Source organism: Myotis nattereri, assembly GCF_964212035.1.
Source record: "Myotis nattereri genome assembly, chromosome: 1".
In the NCBI taxonomy this organism is placed as follows: Eukaryota; Metazoa; Chordata; class Mammalia; order Chiroptera; family Vespertilionidae; genus Myotis; species Myotis nattereri.
The window spans coordinates 209001774-209023255 of record NC_138075.1 but is presented as its reverse complement, the minus strand read 5'-3'; the positions used below and the strand labels follow the sequence as shown (position 1 = coordinate 209023255).

Below are 21482 nucleotides of genomic sequence, written 5' to 3'. Positions count from 1 at the left end.
AGGATAAAAAGAACTGTTGGAGATCATTTTGAAATATACATCCTGCCTCCCAGAACTGTGTAATTTACATCAATAATTTATGATGGTACTATTTTTTATTTAATGTGTACATTAGCTTTTATGAGCACGTTGGGAATTATTGCAAACTAAGTTTTCTATAAAATAAAGCTATATTTCACAGTACTTTGCTTTATGCATTTTAAGTTCATTACCAGATGGGTAACTGATCCAATCTTTTTAATTTATTAAACAAACTTTTCATGATTAAACAGTTTGGGATTTATATAAAAATTGAGAACACAGAGAATTCTTATTTTCCCCTATTATCAACATCTTATAAGATACATTAATTAACCAATATTGATATATTAAATAAGGTCTTTAATTTAATCCGATTTCCTTTTAACCCAGTCTCTTTTCTGTTCTTGGACCCTATCCAGGACATCATATTACATTTAATTGTCATACCTCCTTAGGCTCCTGTTGGTTGTGACAGTCCCTAAGACTTTCTTTGATTTAGATTCTAGTTTTGGGGAGTACTGGTCAGGTGTTCTGTAGAATGTTCCTCCATTGGGATTTGTCTGATATTTTTCTTATGATTGGACTGGGGTTATGGGTTTTTGTGAGGAAACCCACAGAGGTACAGTGTTCTCTTCAGCACATCAAATTAAGGTACATGCTCTCAAGGCTGCTCATCACTGTTGATGTTAACCCTGACCATCTGGCTGAGATAGTGTTTGTCTGGTTTTTCCACTGTCAAGTCACTCATTTTCTTTTCTCTTTCCATACTCTATTCTTTGAAAGGAAGTTGCTGCATTAGTTTCCTGGGGCTGCCATAACAAAGTACCACCAACTGGCTGTCTTAAACATCAGAAATGTATCATCTCATGGTTCTGAAGGCAAGAACATCTAAGATCACGATGTAGGTAGAGTTGGCTCCTTCTGAGGGTGATGAGGGAGACTCTGCTCCATGCCTTTCTCCTGGCTTCCATGGTTTGCTGACATCTTTGGAGTTCTTTGATTTGTACGCACATCACCTAGATCCCTGCCTTCAGGGACACTAGGCGTTCTCCCCGTGCTTATATTTCTGTCCAAACCTCTCTGTTTTGTAAAGATACTGGTCTTATTGGATCAGGTGCCCGTGCTACTCCAGTATGGCCTCATCTTAACTAATTGCATCTGCAATGACCCTAACCTAAATAAAGTCAAGTTCTGAGGTACTGCCAGGACTTCACATATGCAGTTTGAGGAGGACACAATTCACCCATTCACAGCTGCTATGAGCAATACACACTTAAAGAGAGGGGAGTTCTAGTCTACTTGATTTATTCATATTAATATGAACTCATTGGCACTTACTTTATGCTTTGGGTTAAAATCCAGTGTTACTTCACTTTGTTGTTTAGCTTTGGCCATTTGGAGCTCTTTCATTTGGCTCCTACGTCCTTTTAACATACTCCCATCAACATAGTTTTTTATTTTTATTAAAACATTTTTTTATTACTTTCTTACTTTCTGACATCACAAAATGCCTAGCCTTATCTTTTATAATTCCCAGTATAATATCAACCCTTCCTTCAAGGATCGGAGGAGCCTGGGTTCTGTTCACTTGAGAATGGCATTAGGAACTCAGATCAGGGCACCAGATGTGCTCAGCACTATAGAGTTGTTTCTAGGCCCTTTCAGCTGACAAAGCAACCATCCTAGGCATGTACACATATCTACATATATTTCCATATGCTAGCATTTGATCTGTCTTAAGCTAAATCAGCTCACATTAATATCTCCAATCTAAGCCACTACCACGTGGATCATTCTAGCCTCCTCCCCTGGCTTATCTGTAACCTCCCACTACAACAGTGAGAAATCTGGCACCTACCACTCTCCATTGATTCAGTTTAATTGTTCAATTGGAGTACACATTAATAGCAGGTTTTCATTTACTGCTAGTCTACAGAAGTATTAAAGTATAAATATTTAGAAACCGATCATAAATATTTAAATATGCAAATATAGCACAGAGTAATGACTTACATTTCCCAGGAATAAGCTGCAGACTAAATTGATAAAATGTAATTTCTTCTCTGGATCACTGTTAATGAGAACAGTACCATTACTGAAGTGGAACTGACTTTCTGTTTACTGTAATATGTTAAGATGTGCATTAACCAATTAAAGTGTTGATAGCAACATCAGCTTCATGTTTTATCAGAGTAGGAAATTACAAAGTTTACATAACCCTGCCATATGTATATGTGTTCCCTCTCCCTACATATGTGTATGCATTCATAACCTCTGTGTACATACATACATATACTCTAAATATCCAAAACTTTCACTGTGGACATCCCAGAAATAGTGAAATAATTAATGAGTTAAGATGACCTAAACTAGAAATGAGATATAAAGGTAAAAACTAAAACATATTTTCAATATAGTAAACGTCTTTGCTTATAGGAAGGAAAGGAAGCTCCTGATGGCAGAGGCTTGATTGGTAAAATTCCAACTATCTCAGACATAGCAAAATGTAAAATTTCCTCTTTGTTTTGCAATATTGAATTTTTCCTGTCCTTTATACAATGAATATGGTATAGCATCTATCAGTACTCTTTTTCTTTTGGTTATAAGTTTAGTTATAATTGCAAAGTCCTGTTTGCTTCAAGGCAGAGGAAAAAAAATTGAGTTAAGTATGGAAAAAGCACTAAAATTAAATACAAAAGCAAATGGAGTTAATATACAAAATGCATAAATTCTCTGTACTGGTTGTCTACCAATGCAACTCAAAGTTTACTATTAGTCACTATTTATCCAACACTTTTTGGCACTGTTTGGAGTCTCTCAGCCTCACGTGTCCCTTGTCCCAGCTACCACTGTGGTGACCAGCTCAGCAAGGATGCGACTACACAGGTACTGTTGTACACAGTGGGAACGGCACCAGGTATTAGACTGGTGGGGTCAGACTGGGCCTGGGCTCAACAACCCCGGTACTTGAGTTCTGGCTAGGAGAAGTGATTTGTAGAAGAAATGGGCTTAGGAAACAAGTTCCAGAGCTAAAGGAAGGGCCCCTGGGAGCTTAGACAGGAGGAAGGTAAAGGTGATGTGTGGGTTGGGTTGGAGGAGGGGGTGCTCCCAGGAGGGAGAGCCCATTGGGTCCTCCATCCAATGGGTTTTGAGGGTGGAGATTTTAGGGGAGGTTCCGGAGAAAGATTTCAACAGAATATTCAGCAGCTTCCAAGGTGTGTGCTTTCAGGGTTGGGAGTCTCCACTGGTTAGTTGGTGCCAGGGCAGGGGTTATTATTCAATGCAGCTGGTTCTGAGGGCAGCTGTGGCATAATTTGTCTTGTTTTGCTGCTTTTCTGGGCCTGGAGCTGAAACACAGCTGAGGCCTGTTATCTTTAGGGAAGGCAAGGTCAGGTCATCCAAACCGCATGGCCAGTGATATGAAAGGTCAGGGGGTTCAAACTGCATGCTAGGGGAGGAAAGGTCACCTTGGGGACAAGGTCCTACTCTACAATTGTCCACTGCTAGGCACCCAGGGCGTTCTGCCTTGATGACCTCTGTACCTGGCCCATTGTCTTTGCTCTGCTCATGTCTGTCTAACTGCCCACCACGGTACATAACATGACAGCCTTGGGCCGCCCTGGACCTGAGTTACTAGTCGTGCTCACCTCCCATCCTGTAACTTCTCTTGATATTGCTTTGGGACCTTCACTCTAAAATCTTATCAGTGGCATCATGAACAGAATAAGGTAGTCTTTCCCCTTTCAAATTTTAATCCCCAATGCCATTTTCCCTTCTACTGCTCTTTTCTTACCAAACTCATGCATCTTTATGATTACTGTGTTATGGGGAAAGCATCAGACAGGAGATGGGAGCCTATCACATGTGGGCCTCTGGGTCTCCCAGCGAGAGAATATGGTAATTCATTACAACAGCAATAGAGTTGGTAACAGCATTGTTTAAAGCTTCTTTGTTTATCTTAAGAGTGGACCAAGAAGCTGTGAAGAGCTACAGCTACATCAGGAGAAAAGCTGGTTGTCCTTGATTGGTCACAGGAGGAGGGATTTAATTTTTTGTTTAGTCTCACTGATATGTCTTAGAGGAAAAATCTGCGGGTTGCATTTAAATGCAAACCCAAGCTCATTGTTTTCTGGGCAGGTGTCCTTGAGGGAAGTGCCTTTATCTAGGCATTCACTTCTGATCCCAAGTCACATGGAACCCATTCACTTTGTCTCATTTGAAACTAACTGACTGCTTTTAAAAAGCTCATTTCCTGCTAGTCCTTCTTGACAATACCCTGATGCAGCAGGGGAGATTGTTAATGCAACCGGAGAACAAAACAAGACAAAAGAGAAGATCATTAAGACTTCCTCCAAAACCATCCAAAGTAAAATCCAGGCTGTGAAACAATGATGCCTCTTTCTATCCAGTAGGGGACTTTATAATTGCTATTCATGGAAAATGCAATTAAAATGTGCACCTATTGCCTGAAAAAGGTAATTTGCATCTTAACTTGCTACCGCTGTGACCAAGATTTTCAAATCAAATATTAAAAATGAACTCATCTATTCCAACAGCTTTATGGTGGGAGCTAAACAGTCATAAATTCACTTTCATTTTGAAGTCTATCAAGATACACTTATAAGTGAAAGTGTAGTGTCCTAAGTTGGTAATGGGTAAATTTTACAATGTGTTTTAAATTAGTCTCTCTCCACTCACTCACTAATCCACCTTATTTCCTGTATGTATTTTTTATCTTCATACCAGATTCATGATCTCAGAATCAAACACAAGCCATTGTGTTGGTTGAATAATCTAAGAAGCCCTGAAGTCTGATAGCTCATAAACTTGCTTTTCTCTTTTGTTTCTGAACTATTTTAGATATCTTTTAACAACAATGCAAAAAAAATAAACAAATCAGAATTCATTAGACATGTCTGTCTTTGAATGGAGAAATTATGACTTTATTATTCCTTAACAAAATATTCAAGATTGAAGTTCAAAATGTTTTTGGTTTTTTTTTAATGTAGATACTGTAGGTGAAAAAGGGAGCCACATGATAAATCTGACAGGCTCAGGAGAGGCCTGCATGACCACCTTCCGAACTGAGAGACCAAAAGTAACCACATAGGATGGTCTGAATTAAAACTTCCTAACTAGCCATCATTGGTTTGGTTCAGTGGATAGAGCATTGGCCTCGGACTGAAGGGTCCCTGATTCAATTCCGGTCAAGGGCATGTACCTCGATTGCAGGCTCAATCTCTGGCCCTGGTGGGGGCATGTGTGGGAGACAATCAATCTATGGGTCTCTCTCACATCAGTGTTTCTCTCTCTGTCTCTCCCCTTCCTTTACAATCTTTCTAAAAATCAATGGGAAAATATCCTTGGGTGAGGATTAACAACAACAAAGAAACACACAAAAAGACAACAAAAAAACACCCAACTTCCTAACTAAAAGCAGTTCATGGCAAGTAGTGATGTGCTAGTCTGGTATTTTTGCCTAGTAGGGGTCACTCTCTACCTTAACTGAGTCTCTCTGTTGTCTTTTTTTTGCATCTATGATAACATATCTTTGGAATATCAAAGTAATTTTCTTTTTTCTGGACCCCTCAAAGCACAACCATCATCACCTGAGCAGAGACCACAAATCCCCTCATTGTTATTTTTATTATGATAACTATCCTATAACTACAAATGTAAAAGCCTGTGTCTATTCATTTTACTCTTTATCCAACCCTAGAGATTTCCCCACTTTGCTTTCTCCCACCTCCCTAATCTATCACCAATGAATTTCATAAACCCCTCCTCTTTTGACTGTAATGCACAAAATTAGGTGCAACCTGCCCTTCTCTAGAGCATTTTCTCAATCCATTGAGATTTTACTTCCCAGCAATTGTCATCAGCTTGTCTCAAATAAACCCATAAAAATCCTTACAGGTTTGGAAGTTTCTTACATTGACAATACCAAAGGGCTATAATATATGATATCCTTTGTAAAAACCAGAATTATTTTTACATGCAAGCAGAAGGAAAAAGCCTCACATGAGATTTCCTGGATATGATGTGTAGCTGATTTTCAGCAGGACTAGATCCTGGGGCTCCTTCAGATTCTGTCTCTCCCATCCCTTCTGTTCCATTGGCTTACAAAATGCCCACCAGAAGCCCTGCCCCCCACCTGTCAAGCTCACTGGCCTCAGAGGAAGGACAATCTTTCTCAAGAGTCCTTGAAAGAAAACACACAGAAAGGCCTGGCTTGGAACACAAGGTCATTACTGACCTAATTTGACTAGACCTGAGTCACAAGAATATTCATATAGCTCCATAAAAACACATGAAATAACTTTTCCCAGAAAAGAGGAGCTTGGTCACCAGAGAAAGGAGGGGAAACTATACTGAAAAGACAAAAATATTGGTAGTTACTACCCTCTATTCCAGCGGTCCCCAACTGGTGGTCCGTGAGGTCCGGAAAGGTTGGCGATTGCTGCTCTATTCACTATTCTCCATTTCAGTCTCTTCTCACACCTGACCTTAGATTGTATTCTCCTAGATTATAGAAGTTACCATGTTGCATTGTAATTATTGTCACATGTCTTCCTTTCATCAAACCCCGAACATCCTAAAGATAAGATGCCACTATTACTAATGTTTTTTTTATGTTGCATTATTTCATTTTCAGAGTGTAACCCAGCATTTGGCACTCAGGAGCTCTTCAACAGATGATCACTACTTGTACTAAATAATAGCATGCAGTTATTTTATTCCCCTTATCGCTATATTTGCATTATTTGGTCTTCTTCTGCTGCCCTTAAAAGTCCTTTTGTTATAATAACATAAAAATATTCAAGCCTTTAAAGAATTTTTGTGAGTTTATTTGAGCCAAACTGTCAACAATTGCCGGGAAGCAGAATCCTCAATGGATTGGGATAATGCTCCGGAGAATGGTGGTTTTTCACCTTGTTTTATACCTTCCATTAAAGGTATAAAGGTAAGTGGGTTACATGAAATCCATTGGTGATAGATTAGGGAGGTGGGAGAAAGCAAAGGGTGGAGAAATCTCTGGGATTGGATAAAAAGTAAAATGATTGACACATCACTCAGGTGGGTACAGGATAGTTAATAGTCAACAATTAACATGGTAACAATAACAATGAAGGAATCTGTGGTCTCTATCTTGGTACCCAGGCATTTGGTTGTATCCTGAAAGGTCCGGAAAAAAAGGAAGTTACAAATTACCCCAACATTTCAATGATATGTTATCATAGAAGCAAAAAGACCATAAACTCAGTTAAGGTAAAGATTGGCCTTGTCAAGAAAGATACCAGCCTAGGAGTTGACTGCCCACCATAACTGCTTTCAGTTAAAGTTTCATTTCAGACCATCCTTTGTAGTTCCTTTAGGACTTCGAGTTTGCAAGACTGACATGCAGGCCTCCGCTGAGCTTGTTAGGTGAGCATGTGTCCTCTTTTGTCCACAGTTATTGGTGAAAGTAGAGTTCTTGGGGTACCACTGGAAAGGAATTTCCTGAGTCTCCCATGGGAGGATGGGGTAGCATGGAAAGCTTTATTGTTGATATAAAATTAAGAGGGCTTCCCTCCAAGGTCCCATCTCCATCTGTCCCACCATGGAAGAAGTCTAATTTCGACTTCAGCAGGGTTAGGATTAAGACCACTGTGCCAATCAATACAGAACATGACCCTACTCCCTTAGTCCTCTATATCACCCATCCCCTAGAAGCCATACCTTAGGGAGCCATTTCTTGGAACATTGGGTCACCAGTGACTCTTGGTGTGGCATCATTTCCTTAATTAATAAACTCTTACTTTCTTGGCTGCAAACTCCTGTTTGCATTTGATTGGGCTCTGATGCGTGTAGGCAAGCAAACCCCTTTAATTTGGTAGCAGTACCTTGCTTTCTTGCTGGCTTTACTCTAACCTCCAGTACCTTTGGGATTGCTAACTGCCGTTCTTATTTAAAAAGAAACCAATTTTGATTGTGTAGTGTTATGATGCATCTCTTGTTTTGAACTTTTGGCATATTTTTTATTTTATTGGCTGTTTATGAATCACATGTATCATTATGTAACTTATTACAGGCCCAAAGTTTGTCTCATCCTAATTAAACCCAACGAGATGAACTTTGTTTTGGCCAGCAACATTCCAGTTCTTGTCCTAAGTCTTACAGATTGGTCTTGGGGCTGTTGGAAGGATGAGATTACTCCAAATCAGGTATCAGATTAGCATACATAGTATGATGAAGGAAAAAAATATAGTTTCCTAGGCAATCACTATTCTATACCAAATCCTTTCGTGATTAGACTCATCTTCCTTGAGTTGCTTATTATTCTTGTCTGTGCTTTTGGTGTCATGTCAATAAAGCCATTGCCAAGACCAATGTCATGAAGCTTTCCTTCATGTTTTCTTCTAGGAGTTTTAAAGTTTCAGATCATATGTTTAAGTCTTTAACCCTTTTGAGCTGTTTTGTTTTGTTTGTTTTTTGTATGGACCCAATTTGTCTTTTGATTGTGGAAATTTAGTTTTCCCAACACCATTTCTTGAAGAGACTATCTCTCCTTTTCCCATTGTGTATTCTTGATACCACTGTCAAAGATCAGTTGTGGATTTTTCTTTCTTAACATTGATTTAATTATTCCTGGTACTTTGTGGTTCTATATGAAATTTGGATTTTTTTTGGTATAAAATGTCATTGTGATTTTGGTTGGGATTGCATGAAATCTATACATTGCTTTGGGTAGTAGGGACATTTTAATAATATTAAGTCTTATAATCTATGAACATGGGATTTCTTTCTATTTGTTTTTAAACAAGCTTAGTAATACAGATCTTATTTTGTTTATTCATTGCTGTATCCCCCAGGACATAGAACATTGCTTGGTCCATACTCTGTGATCAGTAAATGCTCTTTGAATAAGGGAAGGAACCTTATATATGGATCAAGTAATAAAATATATTAGCATTAAAGAACCCATTAATGAACCAGTGGTGCCCTCTGGTGATCAAAAGTCATCACTGTAGCCTCTTTCTTGAAGTAATTGGCTACTGGGTTCCTCTAGTAGTTCATAGTATAATGTAACTGGAGGTTGTCCCAAAGAGCTACAAGTAGTGTAAGAGTAATATCTTATAGGTAAATATCACTTTACAGTTGTCCAAAGTTTGGGGATACATAGAGATGTAGCAGGGTTCTCCATTAAAACAGAACCATCATAGATATATGAATGATTCTCGCACATTCAAGAAAGAGTAAGAAAGCTAGTAGGGTTAAGAACTGAGTGAGTGATGAAGAAAGAGGTTGTTGAGGTTGCAGATATTGTCTGGAGACTTGAGCTTTATTTATCTCTAATTGAAATCCGAGGTATTTACCCAGCATAAGATATGTTACAAAAATGACTTAATAAAAAAACCCTGTGAGTTAGAAATGTAGCTAAATGCTATGTGAAGTTGGGTGAGGAACTTTGTTTTGCAAAGGTTCAAATTCTTCTTTTTAAAAATTGAGGCAATTGTACCTAATTTATTGGATTATTGTGAGGATTAGATGATTAAATAAGATAATTGAAGGAAGTGTCTTGTCAACTATAAAAAATTATATAAATATCCTGATCCACCCCACCCATCCCGGAAATCTTCTATTTTAGAGACACAAAAATGATAACTCCCCACAGACAGTGGCTCAGATCTCCTAGACCATTCTAGGGCAGGAAGCTCCACCCATGTCTCTCAGACTGAGAGGACAAACACTCCAAAGGCACGTAAACAATGTCCGTCCCCAACTTCTCTGCAGTCAAGTGTATTGGTTTCCTTTAAAGCAATAATTCTAAGGAAGCAACTCTACATAAGACAACATTTCCATTGAGTTTTTCCCTCACTTTATGAGGCATAATTGACAAATATAATTGTATATATTTAACGTCTCCTACGTGATGACATCGTGGAATGATGATCAAGATCAAGGTAATTAACAAATTCATCACCTCACATAGTTAACCCTTTTTGTGGTGAGAACATGTAATATCTACTCTCAGCAACTTTCAAATATATAACACACTATTATTAAATGTAGTCAGCATGCTGTACATTACACACTTTCAGTCCTTGATGAAAATGATAAAATAGCACAGAAATCACAAAATGTTAGCTTAGGAGAAAAATCCGTTACTTATTTAGAACTCACAAATAACAAATTAATGGGTCCTTTGTGTTAATTCCTATGCAACATCTTCCTCCTATTTTAAAATTATGTATTCTTTAAAATGTGATTCGGTTCTCGTTACACTTTTGACAGGTTTATGTCCAGTGTGATTTAATTAGGAGTCTGTTTTTGTTTTGAAAAAATTAATTGAGATAAATATGTGTTCAGAACACAGATGAATTTCTCTAGGGTCTTTATTGAAAAGAAGTCACCCTGTTTTGTAGCCAAAGACACCAACATTGCTGGTTGACTGGTTAGTCATTTCTTTACCAATGAAAAGAGACAGCATAGAGATTTCCTGGAAAATTAATTTATGTGAATGGAAATAGTAGGTTAAAATCTTTCTGCTTAACTATTTAGGAGCATAACATAGACTAAACAGGATTACAGAATATTAAACTGTGTAGAACTGGACTATCTATCCCTGCGCTGTTTAAGAAACTAAGGCAAAGTGTCTCCCTTCTTATTTTTAAATGAATATGTCTTTTATTTCATTAACCAATAGTCATTGTGTACTTTTTATTCACTTAAAATTAAAAATTCAGAATATCATAAAGGATGACTAGTGGTTTTGATGTGATAGAAGATGATGGAGCTACTGGGACTTAAAAGTAAAATTCTCTCAGGGTATAGTCTATCATTTTAGGAAAAGAAAACTACCTTCGGAAGCTGTATTAACTTGGAATTACCATCCAAGAACTTTTACATGTATTGCATCATTAGTCTTGGATAGCTCAAATGCAGGGAGGATGGGCCAAGTATGAAAGAAAGGAGGAAAAGAGATTCAATTATGTTGTTGCCTAAGTACAAAGAAGAAAAAAAACCTTCAGTCTAACATATCTGCTATCATTTAAATAGAAAAATTTTCAATCATATATTTATGGTTTTTATTTTTATGTTTTTCCAGTGTAACATTTTTATATTTAGAATTAGGCAGCTGGACTCAGTTTAGACGGTCCCAATTTTGTTAGCAACATCCAAAGCATCATAGTGGGGAGCCAGTCGAACATATGCCTTCTTCTCTCCATCAGGCCTGATCAGGGTGTTGACCTTGGCTGCATCAATGTCGTAGAGCTTCTTCACAGCCTGTTTGATCTGGTGCTTGTTGGCCTTGACGTCCACAATGAACACTAGGGCAGTGATGGCGAACCTTTTGAGCTCGGCGTGTCAGTATTTTGAAAAACCCTAACTTAACTCTGGTGCCGTGTCACATATAGAATTTTTTAGATATTTGCAACCATAGTAAAACAAAGACTTATATTTTTGATATTTATTTTGTACATTTAAATGCCATTTAACAAAGAAAAATCAACCAAAAAAATGAGTTCGTGTGTCACCTCTGACACGCGTGCCATAGGTTCGCCATCACTGATCTAGTGTGCTGTTGCCTTCTATCTTCTCCACGGCTAACTTGGTAGTCAGGGGGAAGTTGATGACGGCATAGTGGTCAAGCTTGTTTCTCCTGGGTGTTTTCATCTGAGGATGTTTAGGCTGCCTCCGGAGCCTCGGTGTCTTTGGCTGTCGGAAGGTGGGTGACCTGTGGAATTTTTTTTGTGTGTGTGTGTGGCTGTGGATGCCTTTCAACACTGCTTTCTTTGCCTTCAAAGCTTTTGCTTTGGCTTCAGCTTTGGGAGGGGCAGGGGCTTCCTTCTTAGCTTTTGGCACCATATTCGTCATGTTTATGATTTTTAATTACAAAAATAGTACCTGCTCTATCTTTAAAAATACAGAAGCATATGGTAATCTTTTGATGTGCCAACTTGGCTAGGCTATAGTCCCGAGTTATCCATCAAATGCTAATCTAGGTGTTGCTTGAAGGTATTCTGTAGATCTGATTAAAGTCCATAATCAGTTTAATTTAAAGAAGATTATGGGTTAGATTCATTCTGTTGAAAGGCCTTAAGAGCAGAGCTGAGGCCTCCCTGAAGTAGAAGCAGCTCTACCTGCAGACTGCAGCTTCAGCATGTGCCTAAGAATTCCAGGTTGCCCTTTCTAACATCATGTCCAACAGATTTTGGACTTGCTTTATCAGACCTGACAACTACATGAACGCACTTCTTACAATATATTTAGTATTTCACACCTCTTACTGTGAGTCCTAACTGATACAAATTTTGGTGAGGCGAGAGGAACAGAATCTGAAGGATGAATTTTCTGAATTGGTTCTGGGTTTTCTGGAATTGATTCTCTAGTTGATAGATTTAAAGTTACCAATGACTCTACTGCTCTTAGTAAAGACAGCACTGATGGTCCATGGTTTGATGTGACAACAGAGGCATGCAAAATATTACCACTGAATACTCCCTATCAAATACCTATAGAAGGTGAGGTTCTGGGTAACCATGTATTTGCTATGTTAGGATATTTTAGTCAAACTAATTAGTATAATGGGATTCACTGGTTGTCCTACCTGTGCTGGAACAAATGGAAAAAAAAAAAAGAATGAATTCTAGGCTTGAAATTCCCAGCATGAGCCCTGCATAAATCACTTTAAAACTTCAACATCTTCCCTGAAAAAAACTCTACTCTACCCTAGTTTCAGGGCTATGCTTTCTGAGAACCAAACCCAGAGTCGCATATTGTGGTTGACTAAATTAAATGCAAATTGAATTCCCTCTCAGGGTGCTATTAAACTGAGGGCATTTATTGGGAAGGAATGAGTTCCTTAAAATTAGAATGGGGTCATATAGGAAGCTCCTGATAAAGCTGGGGAATATTGAACCCCTAAATTCTGCCAAGTCTTCCCCCCCGCCCCCCCAAGGAAAAGCAGTTCTTTCATCTTTGCCTAAAAAAACCACAATGGCCTCCCTGAAGCAGTTGTCTGACAAGGCCCTACTTACTCTCCGAAGGAAGTACTGTTTAATATCGCGTTGGATTCTAAACCTATGATTGGATTCAGTTCACAGAAGGCCCCAAAAGTTGAGGTAGAGATTTTAACCCAAGAGGAGGTTCACTATACACTGAAAGAACTGGATTATTATTCTTTTCGGGTCCAATTTATAGCAACAGAAATAGTGGTCATGTGAGTGAGAATGGATCTTAAAGGTTTGGGATAATTGTGGAAGAATATGTTGTTGGAGCAGGATAATTTTATTTATATGGGGTCAAGTATGAGAGATTCTGGATTCAAGTTTTAGTTTCAGCGGATGGAATAGGCTTTAAACATTTGGTCCATTGACTGAAATGTGGACTAGAGAACAGCTTATACTAAAGCAGTGATAGGCAAACTCATTAGTCAACAGAGCCAAATATCAATAGTACGATTGAAATTTCTTTTGAGAGCCAAATTTTTTAAACTTAAACTATATAGATAGGTACATTGTTATTAACTTAATTAGGGTACTCCTAAGCTGGCCTTTGCTCAAAACGTCCTCAATCTGATTGAGGTACGTTCGCTGAGGTCGACCCCTTCCAACTCTCCCATCCACACTCATCTTGTATACTTGTTTCGTCTATCTCCTTTCGTTCATCCTCTCTATATGTCCAAACCATCTCAACATACCTTTCTCAATCCTCGACACTACATCTTCTTTCACTCCACAACGTTCCCTAAAATTAACTTAATAAACTTTACTTAAAGTTTTAAGTCTTTGTTAAACTATAGGTACGTTGAAAAAAACTTGATATCATACTTAATAACAATATTATTTATTGATTGAATTAAATTCCTTACAATTTACCTTACAATAGTCATAAAATTAAATCATGGCAATGACTGACAAACACTAATGTGAACAATGACCTTGCATCTCCTTGGAAAGTTTGGGTAAGTCAGGTTTGTATGTTGTTGTTTTTAACTTTAGGCACGATTCCAGGTTCTCATCAATAAGACGACTTCTCAATTTACTCTTGATAAGGTTCCTGCCTGAAATGGTTGTTCGCATAAATACGTAGACCTGAATAAGGAAAGAACAGCAAATGCTAGTTTTTTCAGTTGATTATATGAGTCAGGAATACTATTCCAGGTGTTAAAAATCAACATATCTTCTTCTCCAGGTCTTTCAAAGCAGACCGCTTGTGCTGTGAACTAAGTTCACATTTGTTTTTCTCCAATATTTCTATATCAGCACAAAGACGTTCACATTTCGAGCTCCACAGTTCTTTGTTCTTTAAATCCAGCAATTGCATTTCAAAGTTGCCAATGTCAATATTAAAGGGAGAAAAATTTAATTCTGTTACGGTAGCATTGAGAGGTTTTTTAACAAAGGCTAATGTCGCTTTGCTGTTTCTGAATTCCTGAAACCTGTTGAGAAAAGCTTCCCTCATATTTAAAAGTGTTGTTTTGAAATAGCAAATGTCAATATCAGAATTATTTTCTTGGGGATGTTTCAACAGGCTTGGAAAGTGAATCAAAGTTTCTCTTTCAAAATCTTGAGCAAAAAGAGATAATTTGTTTTCGATGAAATAACTTCTAACATTGAAAAAAACTGTGTTTCCTTTCCCCTGTAGTTTATGATTAAGCTGATTTAGATGAGACGTAGCGTCTACCATGAAATAAAATTTTTGGATCCACTGATCGTTCATTAGTTCTGGATAATGAACACCCTTCTCAAGGAGAAATGCTTTAATTTCTGTTAATAAGGAAGCGCAACGTTTCCTCTTGATAACCAACATACCTTGTTATGCAGCAGAAGATCTGCGTACTCACTCTCCATTTCAACTAAAAATTCTTTAAATTGGCGATGATTAAGAGCTTTAGCTATAATGGAGTTGATAATCTTAATCACCAATTCCATAACTTTGCAAATTTCTTCTGGAAATGTCTGTGCACAAAGCACTTCTTGATGAATGATGCAACGGTAAGTATCTCGTGATTTATTTTTTCTTTCAAAATAGCAACAAACCCGTTTCTTATGCTGGTCATACTTTTTGACCCGTCTGTTGAAATTGAGACAATTTTATCGAGTGAAATATGTTTTTCAATGCACTCAATTACAGCATTTGCTATATCCTCTCCACGTGTTTGACCTTTGAGTGGCAATAATCCTAAAAGTTCTTCTTTAGGACCTGTAGATGAAATAAATCGTACAGAAAGTGAAACTTGCGCTGTATCATTTATGTCACAAGACTCGTCAACTGCTATTGATAAAGCTGAAACCAATTTAAGATCTTCGACTTGCTGGTTGGTTATATTCGAAGACATTTTGACTGTTCTATCTTTCACTGTTTTAGCAGACAATAGTAACTCTTTAATTTTTTTTAGAATATTTGCTTTGTTCTTAAAATCCCGAAATAGCTCTTCGGATGCATTTATGAAACAACTTTTTATGTATTCGCCGTCTGTATATGGTTTTCCTCTCTTAGCAATCTCTTGACTAACCACAAAACTTGCAATATTAACATTGTTGGAAGATTGCACCCAGTAATTAAATACAGAAGTTGATTTTTCTTGACGCTTCTGAAGTTCCTCAACTGCTTTCTTCCTTGCATCACCGACAGGATATTTAGTACTAAATGACATGTGTTTAGTTGTAAAGTGTCTCTCCAATTTTGATTTCTTGTTATGCACCAATTTTTCCTCACAAATAAGACAGGTCGGAAGGCCATTTAAGTTTTGAATAAATGCGAAAGTCTCGATCCATTCAACTTTAAATTCACGGTTTTCATCTTCCATTTTTCTTTGCTTCTTCTTTGTAGCCATGTCAAACAGGGCACATAAAAAATGTTTCATTTTATAATAATAAAGCCACCAACACAAAATAATTACAATTCTTAAATTGATGACAAAAATACCTGTAGGATTTGCAGCTGGTTGGAAAAATACAGGTAACTTTATGCTTCGAGTAGGTACTTTTGTCACCGCGTGCAATTTGCAGACGCGACTAGCACTAACCACTGCATAGTGAGACTGCTAACTGATGGGCTCACGCAACTCATGCATGAATCGCTCGCGCCTCCCCCGGGCTGTGTATCCCGTGGCCCATCTGCGCCGTGTCTCCTGTCGCCCGACCGACTGACACCCACCACTTCTTCTAACGCCACTTCTTCAGAATAGACTCGCCCAGGCCGAAAACCGACTTCTGCGCATGGCCCACAAAGTTTCAATCGCACTTGTCAGAAGCTGGTCCATCCTTGCTGCTTGACACAGTCGCTGCAGGGAAGAAACATCTGCACAGCATATGTTTCAAGGGACCTGGCGTATATGGCATACTGTTCTTAATATGTTTGCTCCCCTTCTTGGCGCTATGTGTTTTAACCAAGGTCACCTCTCAGAGAAGGGTTGTTTCCCCAGGTAGGGATTTTTCCCTGAAGTTAGGGAGGGAATAAAACCCCTTAACTAAGTGCCAGGCGGGTAGTTAATCACTTTAACTACAAACAATCACGCTTAAGCTACATAATCTTTACTCCCTGGAATGGAGATAAGAAACGCCCTAACCTTTGGAATAGAAATTGATAGGATTAAAACCAACTGGCATAAATACAGATGTAACAAGACAATAAAACACAGAACTTGGCTGGAGATCCTGGCTAGGCTGCTGATCAACTGAACACTATCTCTGTGTCATTCCTTCTTCGCCGACTCCGTCCACACCTTTGGGAACCCCTGGACCTGATGGGGCTGGACCCCAACATCTGGCACCCTAACAGGGACCCCTAGGTACCCAAGAAATAATAGACAAAAAATTAGAAGCCGGAAGGAGGAGCAAAGCTCAAGATGGCGGACAAAACACCAGGTGGCTCTCAGAAGGCCAGTTCAAAGACAAGATCATCAGATGTTCATTCATCTGGATCTTCAGATGCACATATGGATGCATCTGGACCCTCAGGAAGTGATATGCCAAGTCGAACATGACCTAAGAGCCCAAGAAAACATAATTATAGGAGTGAAAGTGCCCGTGAAAGCCTTTGTGATTCTCCTCACCAGAATACTTCAAACCCTCTTCTAGAAAACAAACTTAAAGCATTCCGTATTGGAGAAATGAGTACAGCTAAGCGAACTTTAAGTAAGAAGGAGCAAGAAGAATTGAAGAAAAAGGAGGATGAAAAGGCTGCTGCTGAGATTTATGAGGAATTTCTTGCTGCTTTTGAAGGAAGTGATGGTAATAAAGTGAAGACATTTGTGCACGGAGGTGTTGTGAATGCAGCTAAAGAAGAACATGAAACAGATGAAAAAAGAGGCAAAATCTCTAAGCCATCTTCAAGATTTGCAGATCAAGAAAACCCTCCAAATCAGTCATCTAATGAAAGACCACCCTCTCTTCTTGTGATAGAAACCAAAAAACCTCCACTGAAGAAAGGGGAGAAAGAAAAGAAAAAAAGCAATTTGGAACTCTTCAAAGAAGAATCGAAACAAATTCAAGAAGAGCATGATGAGAGACATAAAACAAAAGGCAGGTTAAGTCGCTTTGAGCCTCCTCAGTCAGGTTCTGATGGTCAGCGGCGTTCCATGGATGCGCCTTCAAGAAGAAATAGATCATCTGTTCTTGATGATTATGCGCCTGGGTCACATGATGTGGGAGATCCAAGCACTACTAATTTATACCTTGGAAACATTAATCCACAGATGAATGAAGAAATGCTGTGCCAAGAATTTGGAAGATTTGGGCCATTAGCCAGTGTGAAAATTATGTGGCCTAGAACTGATGAAGAAAGAGCAAGGGAGAGAAATTGTGGCTTTGTGGCCTTTATGAATAGAAGAGATGCTGAAAGAGCTTTAAAAAATTTAAATGGAAAGATGATTATGTCTTTTGAAATCAAGTTAGGTTGGGGTAAAGCTATGCCTATTCCTCCACATCCAATATACATTCCGCCGTCTATGATGGAACATATGCTTCCCCCACCTCCATCAGGATTGCCTTTTAATGCCCAGCCGAGAGAGCGGTTAAAAACCCCCAATGCTCCCACGTTACCACCACCTACAAACAAGGAGGATTTTGAGAAGACTCTGTCGTAAGCCATAGTCAAAGTGGTTATCCCAACAGAAAGGAATTTGCTCGCCCTGATACATCGAATGATAGAGTTTGTTGTACGTGAAGGGCCAATGTTCGAAGCTATGATTATGAACAGAGAAATCAACAATCCCGTGTTCAGATTCTTATTTGAAAACCAGACACCAGCCCATGTTTACTATAGGTGGAAGCTTTATTCTCTCCTGCAGGGAGATTCTCCAACTAAGTGGCGGACGGAAGATTTTCGTATGTTCAAAAATGGATCTTTTTGGAGGCCACCACCATTAAATTCATACCTGCATGGGATGTCAGAAAAGCAAGAAACAGAAGCTTTTGTAGAGGAGTCTAATAAAAAAGGAGCATTTAAGGAAGAACAGAGGGACAAATTAGAAGAAATCCTGCAACAGTTAACTCCAAGGAAAAATGATATTGGAGATGCAATGGTTTTCTGTCTTAATAATGCTGAAGCTGCTGAAGAAATAGTGGATTGCATTACTGAGTCATTGTCGATCCTAAAGACGCCCCTTCCCAAAAAGATTGTCAGATTGTATTTGGTTTCTGATGTTTTGTACAATTCTTCAGCAAAAGTTGCCAATGCTTCATATTATAGAAAAATTTTTGAAACAAAGTTATGTCAGATATTTTCAGACCTCAATGCTACCTGTCATACAATTCAAGGCCATTTACAGTCTGAAAACTTTAAGCAACGGGTAATGACCTGCTTCAGAGCATGGAAAGATTGGGCAATTTATCCAGAACCATTTTTGATCAAATTGAAAAATATTTTCTTAGGACTTGTAAATATTATTGAAGAAAAGGGAACAGAGGACGTACCAGATGACCTTGACGGTGTCCCTATTGAAGAAGAGCTTGATGGTGCACCTTTGAAAGATGTGGATGGAATTCCTATTGATTCTACTCCCATTGATGATCTTGATGGAGTCCCTACAAAGAGTTTTGATGATGATCTTGATGGAGTGCCTTTACTGGATGCCACTGAAGACTCAAAGAAGAATGAGCCTATATTTAAAGTTGCTCCATCAAAATGGGAAGCTGTAGATGAATCTGAATTGGAAGCACAGGCTGTAACAACTTCTAAATGGGAGTTATTTGACCAGCATGAAGAATCAGAAAAAGAAGAAAATCAAAATCAAGAAGAAGAAAGTGAAGATGAAGAAGATACTCAAAGTTCCAAATCTGAAAAACATCGTTTATATTCTAATCCAATCAAGGAAGAAATGACCGAGTCCAAGTTCTCTAAGTACTCTGAAATGAGTGAGGAAAACGAGCCAAACTTCGTGAAATTGAGCTCAAAGTTATGAAGTTTCAGGATGAACTGGAATCTGGAAAACGACCTATAAAACCAGGCCAGAGCTTTCAGGAGCAAGTAGAACACTACAGAGCTAAACTTCTTCAAGGAGAGAAAGAGAAAGAATTAGAAAGAGAACAAGAAAGAGATAAGAAGGATAAAGAAAAATTGGAATCTCGATCCAAAGACAAGAAGGAAAAAGATGAGTGTACTCCAACAAGGAAAGAAAGGAAAAGGCGACACAGTATGTCCCCTAGCCCATCTCACAGTAGCAGTGGTAGACGAGTGAAGTCCCCATCACCAACGTCGGAGAGATCAGAGCATTCAGAAAGATCGCATAAAGAGAGTTCATGGTCCAGGTCATCTCACAAAGATTCTCCTCGAGATGTTAGCAAAAAGGCCAAAAGATCACCATCTGGTTCAAGAACACCTAAAAGGTCTAGGCGATCATGGTCTAGATTCCCTAAAAATCCAGGGAAGAAATCCAGATCCCAGTCCCGATCTCCACACGGGTCCCATAAAAAGTTAAAGAAAAACAAATATTGACATACATTTTTAAGATGCTGTCACTTATTGGAAATGCAATTTTGTTTTGTGCCTGAACAGTCTGTTTGTTTTTTTTTTTAAAAAAATCAAATGAAAGAGCATTCCTGGAATTTTTATTTATTTGTGAAGCATGTGTAAACTCATGAGTAACTGCATCTGTAGACCTGTCATTGTTTTATATTGTGTAAATTACTTTTGTTGTGGCTGTTTTTCAATATGAAATTATTGTGGTAATGAATTTCATCAGAAATGTGTATAATGGATCTGCTGGCTGTAGTATTTTGTTTTAGAATGCTGTGACCTAGCAAAACTAATACAGATGTCTTCCCCCATTTTGTAGCTTTGGCAATTTGAATTAGATTTCAAATAAAATCTGAACAGAAAAAAAAAAATTAGAAGTCAAGGTTAATGCTCTTGAAGAAGCCCTTACAAGGACACATCTTTAAACAAAGCATTATCCCCATGCTTTTAAGCACAGGCCTATTTTTATTCATAACTTTAATAATTATTTGTCTTTTCCCAGTTTCCTTCTGAGTCTTAAACAATGCAATCCGAGAGGTGGCTGCTGATTTACACGCGCTATCATTTAAAAAATAAAAAAGGGGGAATTTGCCAGAAGCCAGTCCATCCTTGCTGCTTGACACAGTCGCTGCAGGAAAGAAACATCTGCACAGCATATGTTTCAAGGGACCTGGCATATATGGCATACTGTTCTTAATATGTTTACTCCCCTTCTTGGCGCTGTGTGTTTTAACCAAGGTCACCTCTCTGAGAAAGGTTGTTTCCCCAGGTAGGGATTTTTCCCTGAAGTTAGGGAGGGAATAAAACCCCTTAACTAAGTGCCAGGCGGGTAGTTAATCACTTTAACTATGAACAATTATGCTTAAGCTACATAATCTTTACTCCCTGGAATGGAGATAAGAAACGCCCTAACCTTTGGAATAGAAATTGATAGGATTAAAACCAACTGGTATAAATACAGATGTAACAAGACAATAAAACACAGAACTTGGCTGGAGATCCTGGCTAGAGAACCTGGCTAGGCTGCTGATCAACTGAACACTGTCTCCGTGTCATTCCTTCTTTGCTGACTCCGTCCACACCTTTGGGAACCACTGGACCTACTGGGGTTGGACCCCAACACGCACTGTACATGCACGCCCGCATGTGGTATTTTGTGGAAAAGCCACACTCAAGGGGCCAAAGAGCTGCATGTGGCTCATGAGCTGCAGTTTGCCGACCACTGTGCTAAAGGAAATTGAAATGCCAGCTATACTTTAGAGTAGGGGTGGGGAACATATAACCCATGGGCCACATAAGCCCACAAATTTTTTTGGTTTGGTCATGCCCAGGCAATCACAGGTAGGATTCAAACTTCAATAAACCTAGGAGCTTTTTTCATAGCAACATAAGTTTATATTAAGTGAATAATGTTACAAATATCCAAATGGCCCTTGGCAGAAAAAAGGTTCCCCACCCCTGCTTTAGAGGAAGGTTTCCAAAGGCTTAGGAAGCCTGGAATGTTAGAGTGTTTG

The 21482-nt window shown here is 38.6% G+C and overlaps 2 protein-coding genes across 2 annotated transcripts; one reads left to right on the top strand and one right to left on the bottom strand.

Annotated features, from left to right (window-relative positions):
• Window positions 1-11151: 11151 nt before the first annotated feature.
• On the bottom strand, window positions 11152-11871 carry LOC308511769 (large ribosomal subunit protein uL23-like; the record flags this gene model as incomplete). The annotated part of the gene is made up of 2 exons (XM_081081670.1): window positions 11152-11333; window positions 11577-11871. 2 exons carry the CDS (start codon window positions 11869-11871, stop codon window positions 11152-11154), a joined length of 477 nt encoding a protein of 158 aa, XP_080937796.1.
• A 4987-nt stretch (window positions 11872-16858) lies between these two features.
• Window positions 16859-19947, top strand: LOC308511658 (U2 snRNP-associated SURP motif-containing protein-like; the record flags this gene model as incomplete). Its single annotated transcript, XM_081081631.1, is given in 4 exon segments — window positions 16859-16973; window positions 17091-18094; window positions 18098-19370; window positions 19373-19947. Coding segments are annotated over 4 exon segments (2967 nt in total).
• Window positions 19948-21482: the final 1535 nt, after the last annotated feature.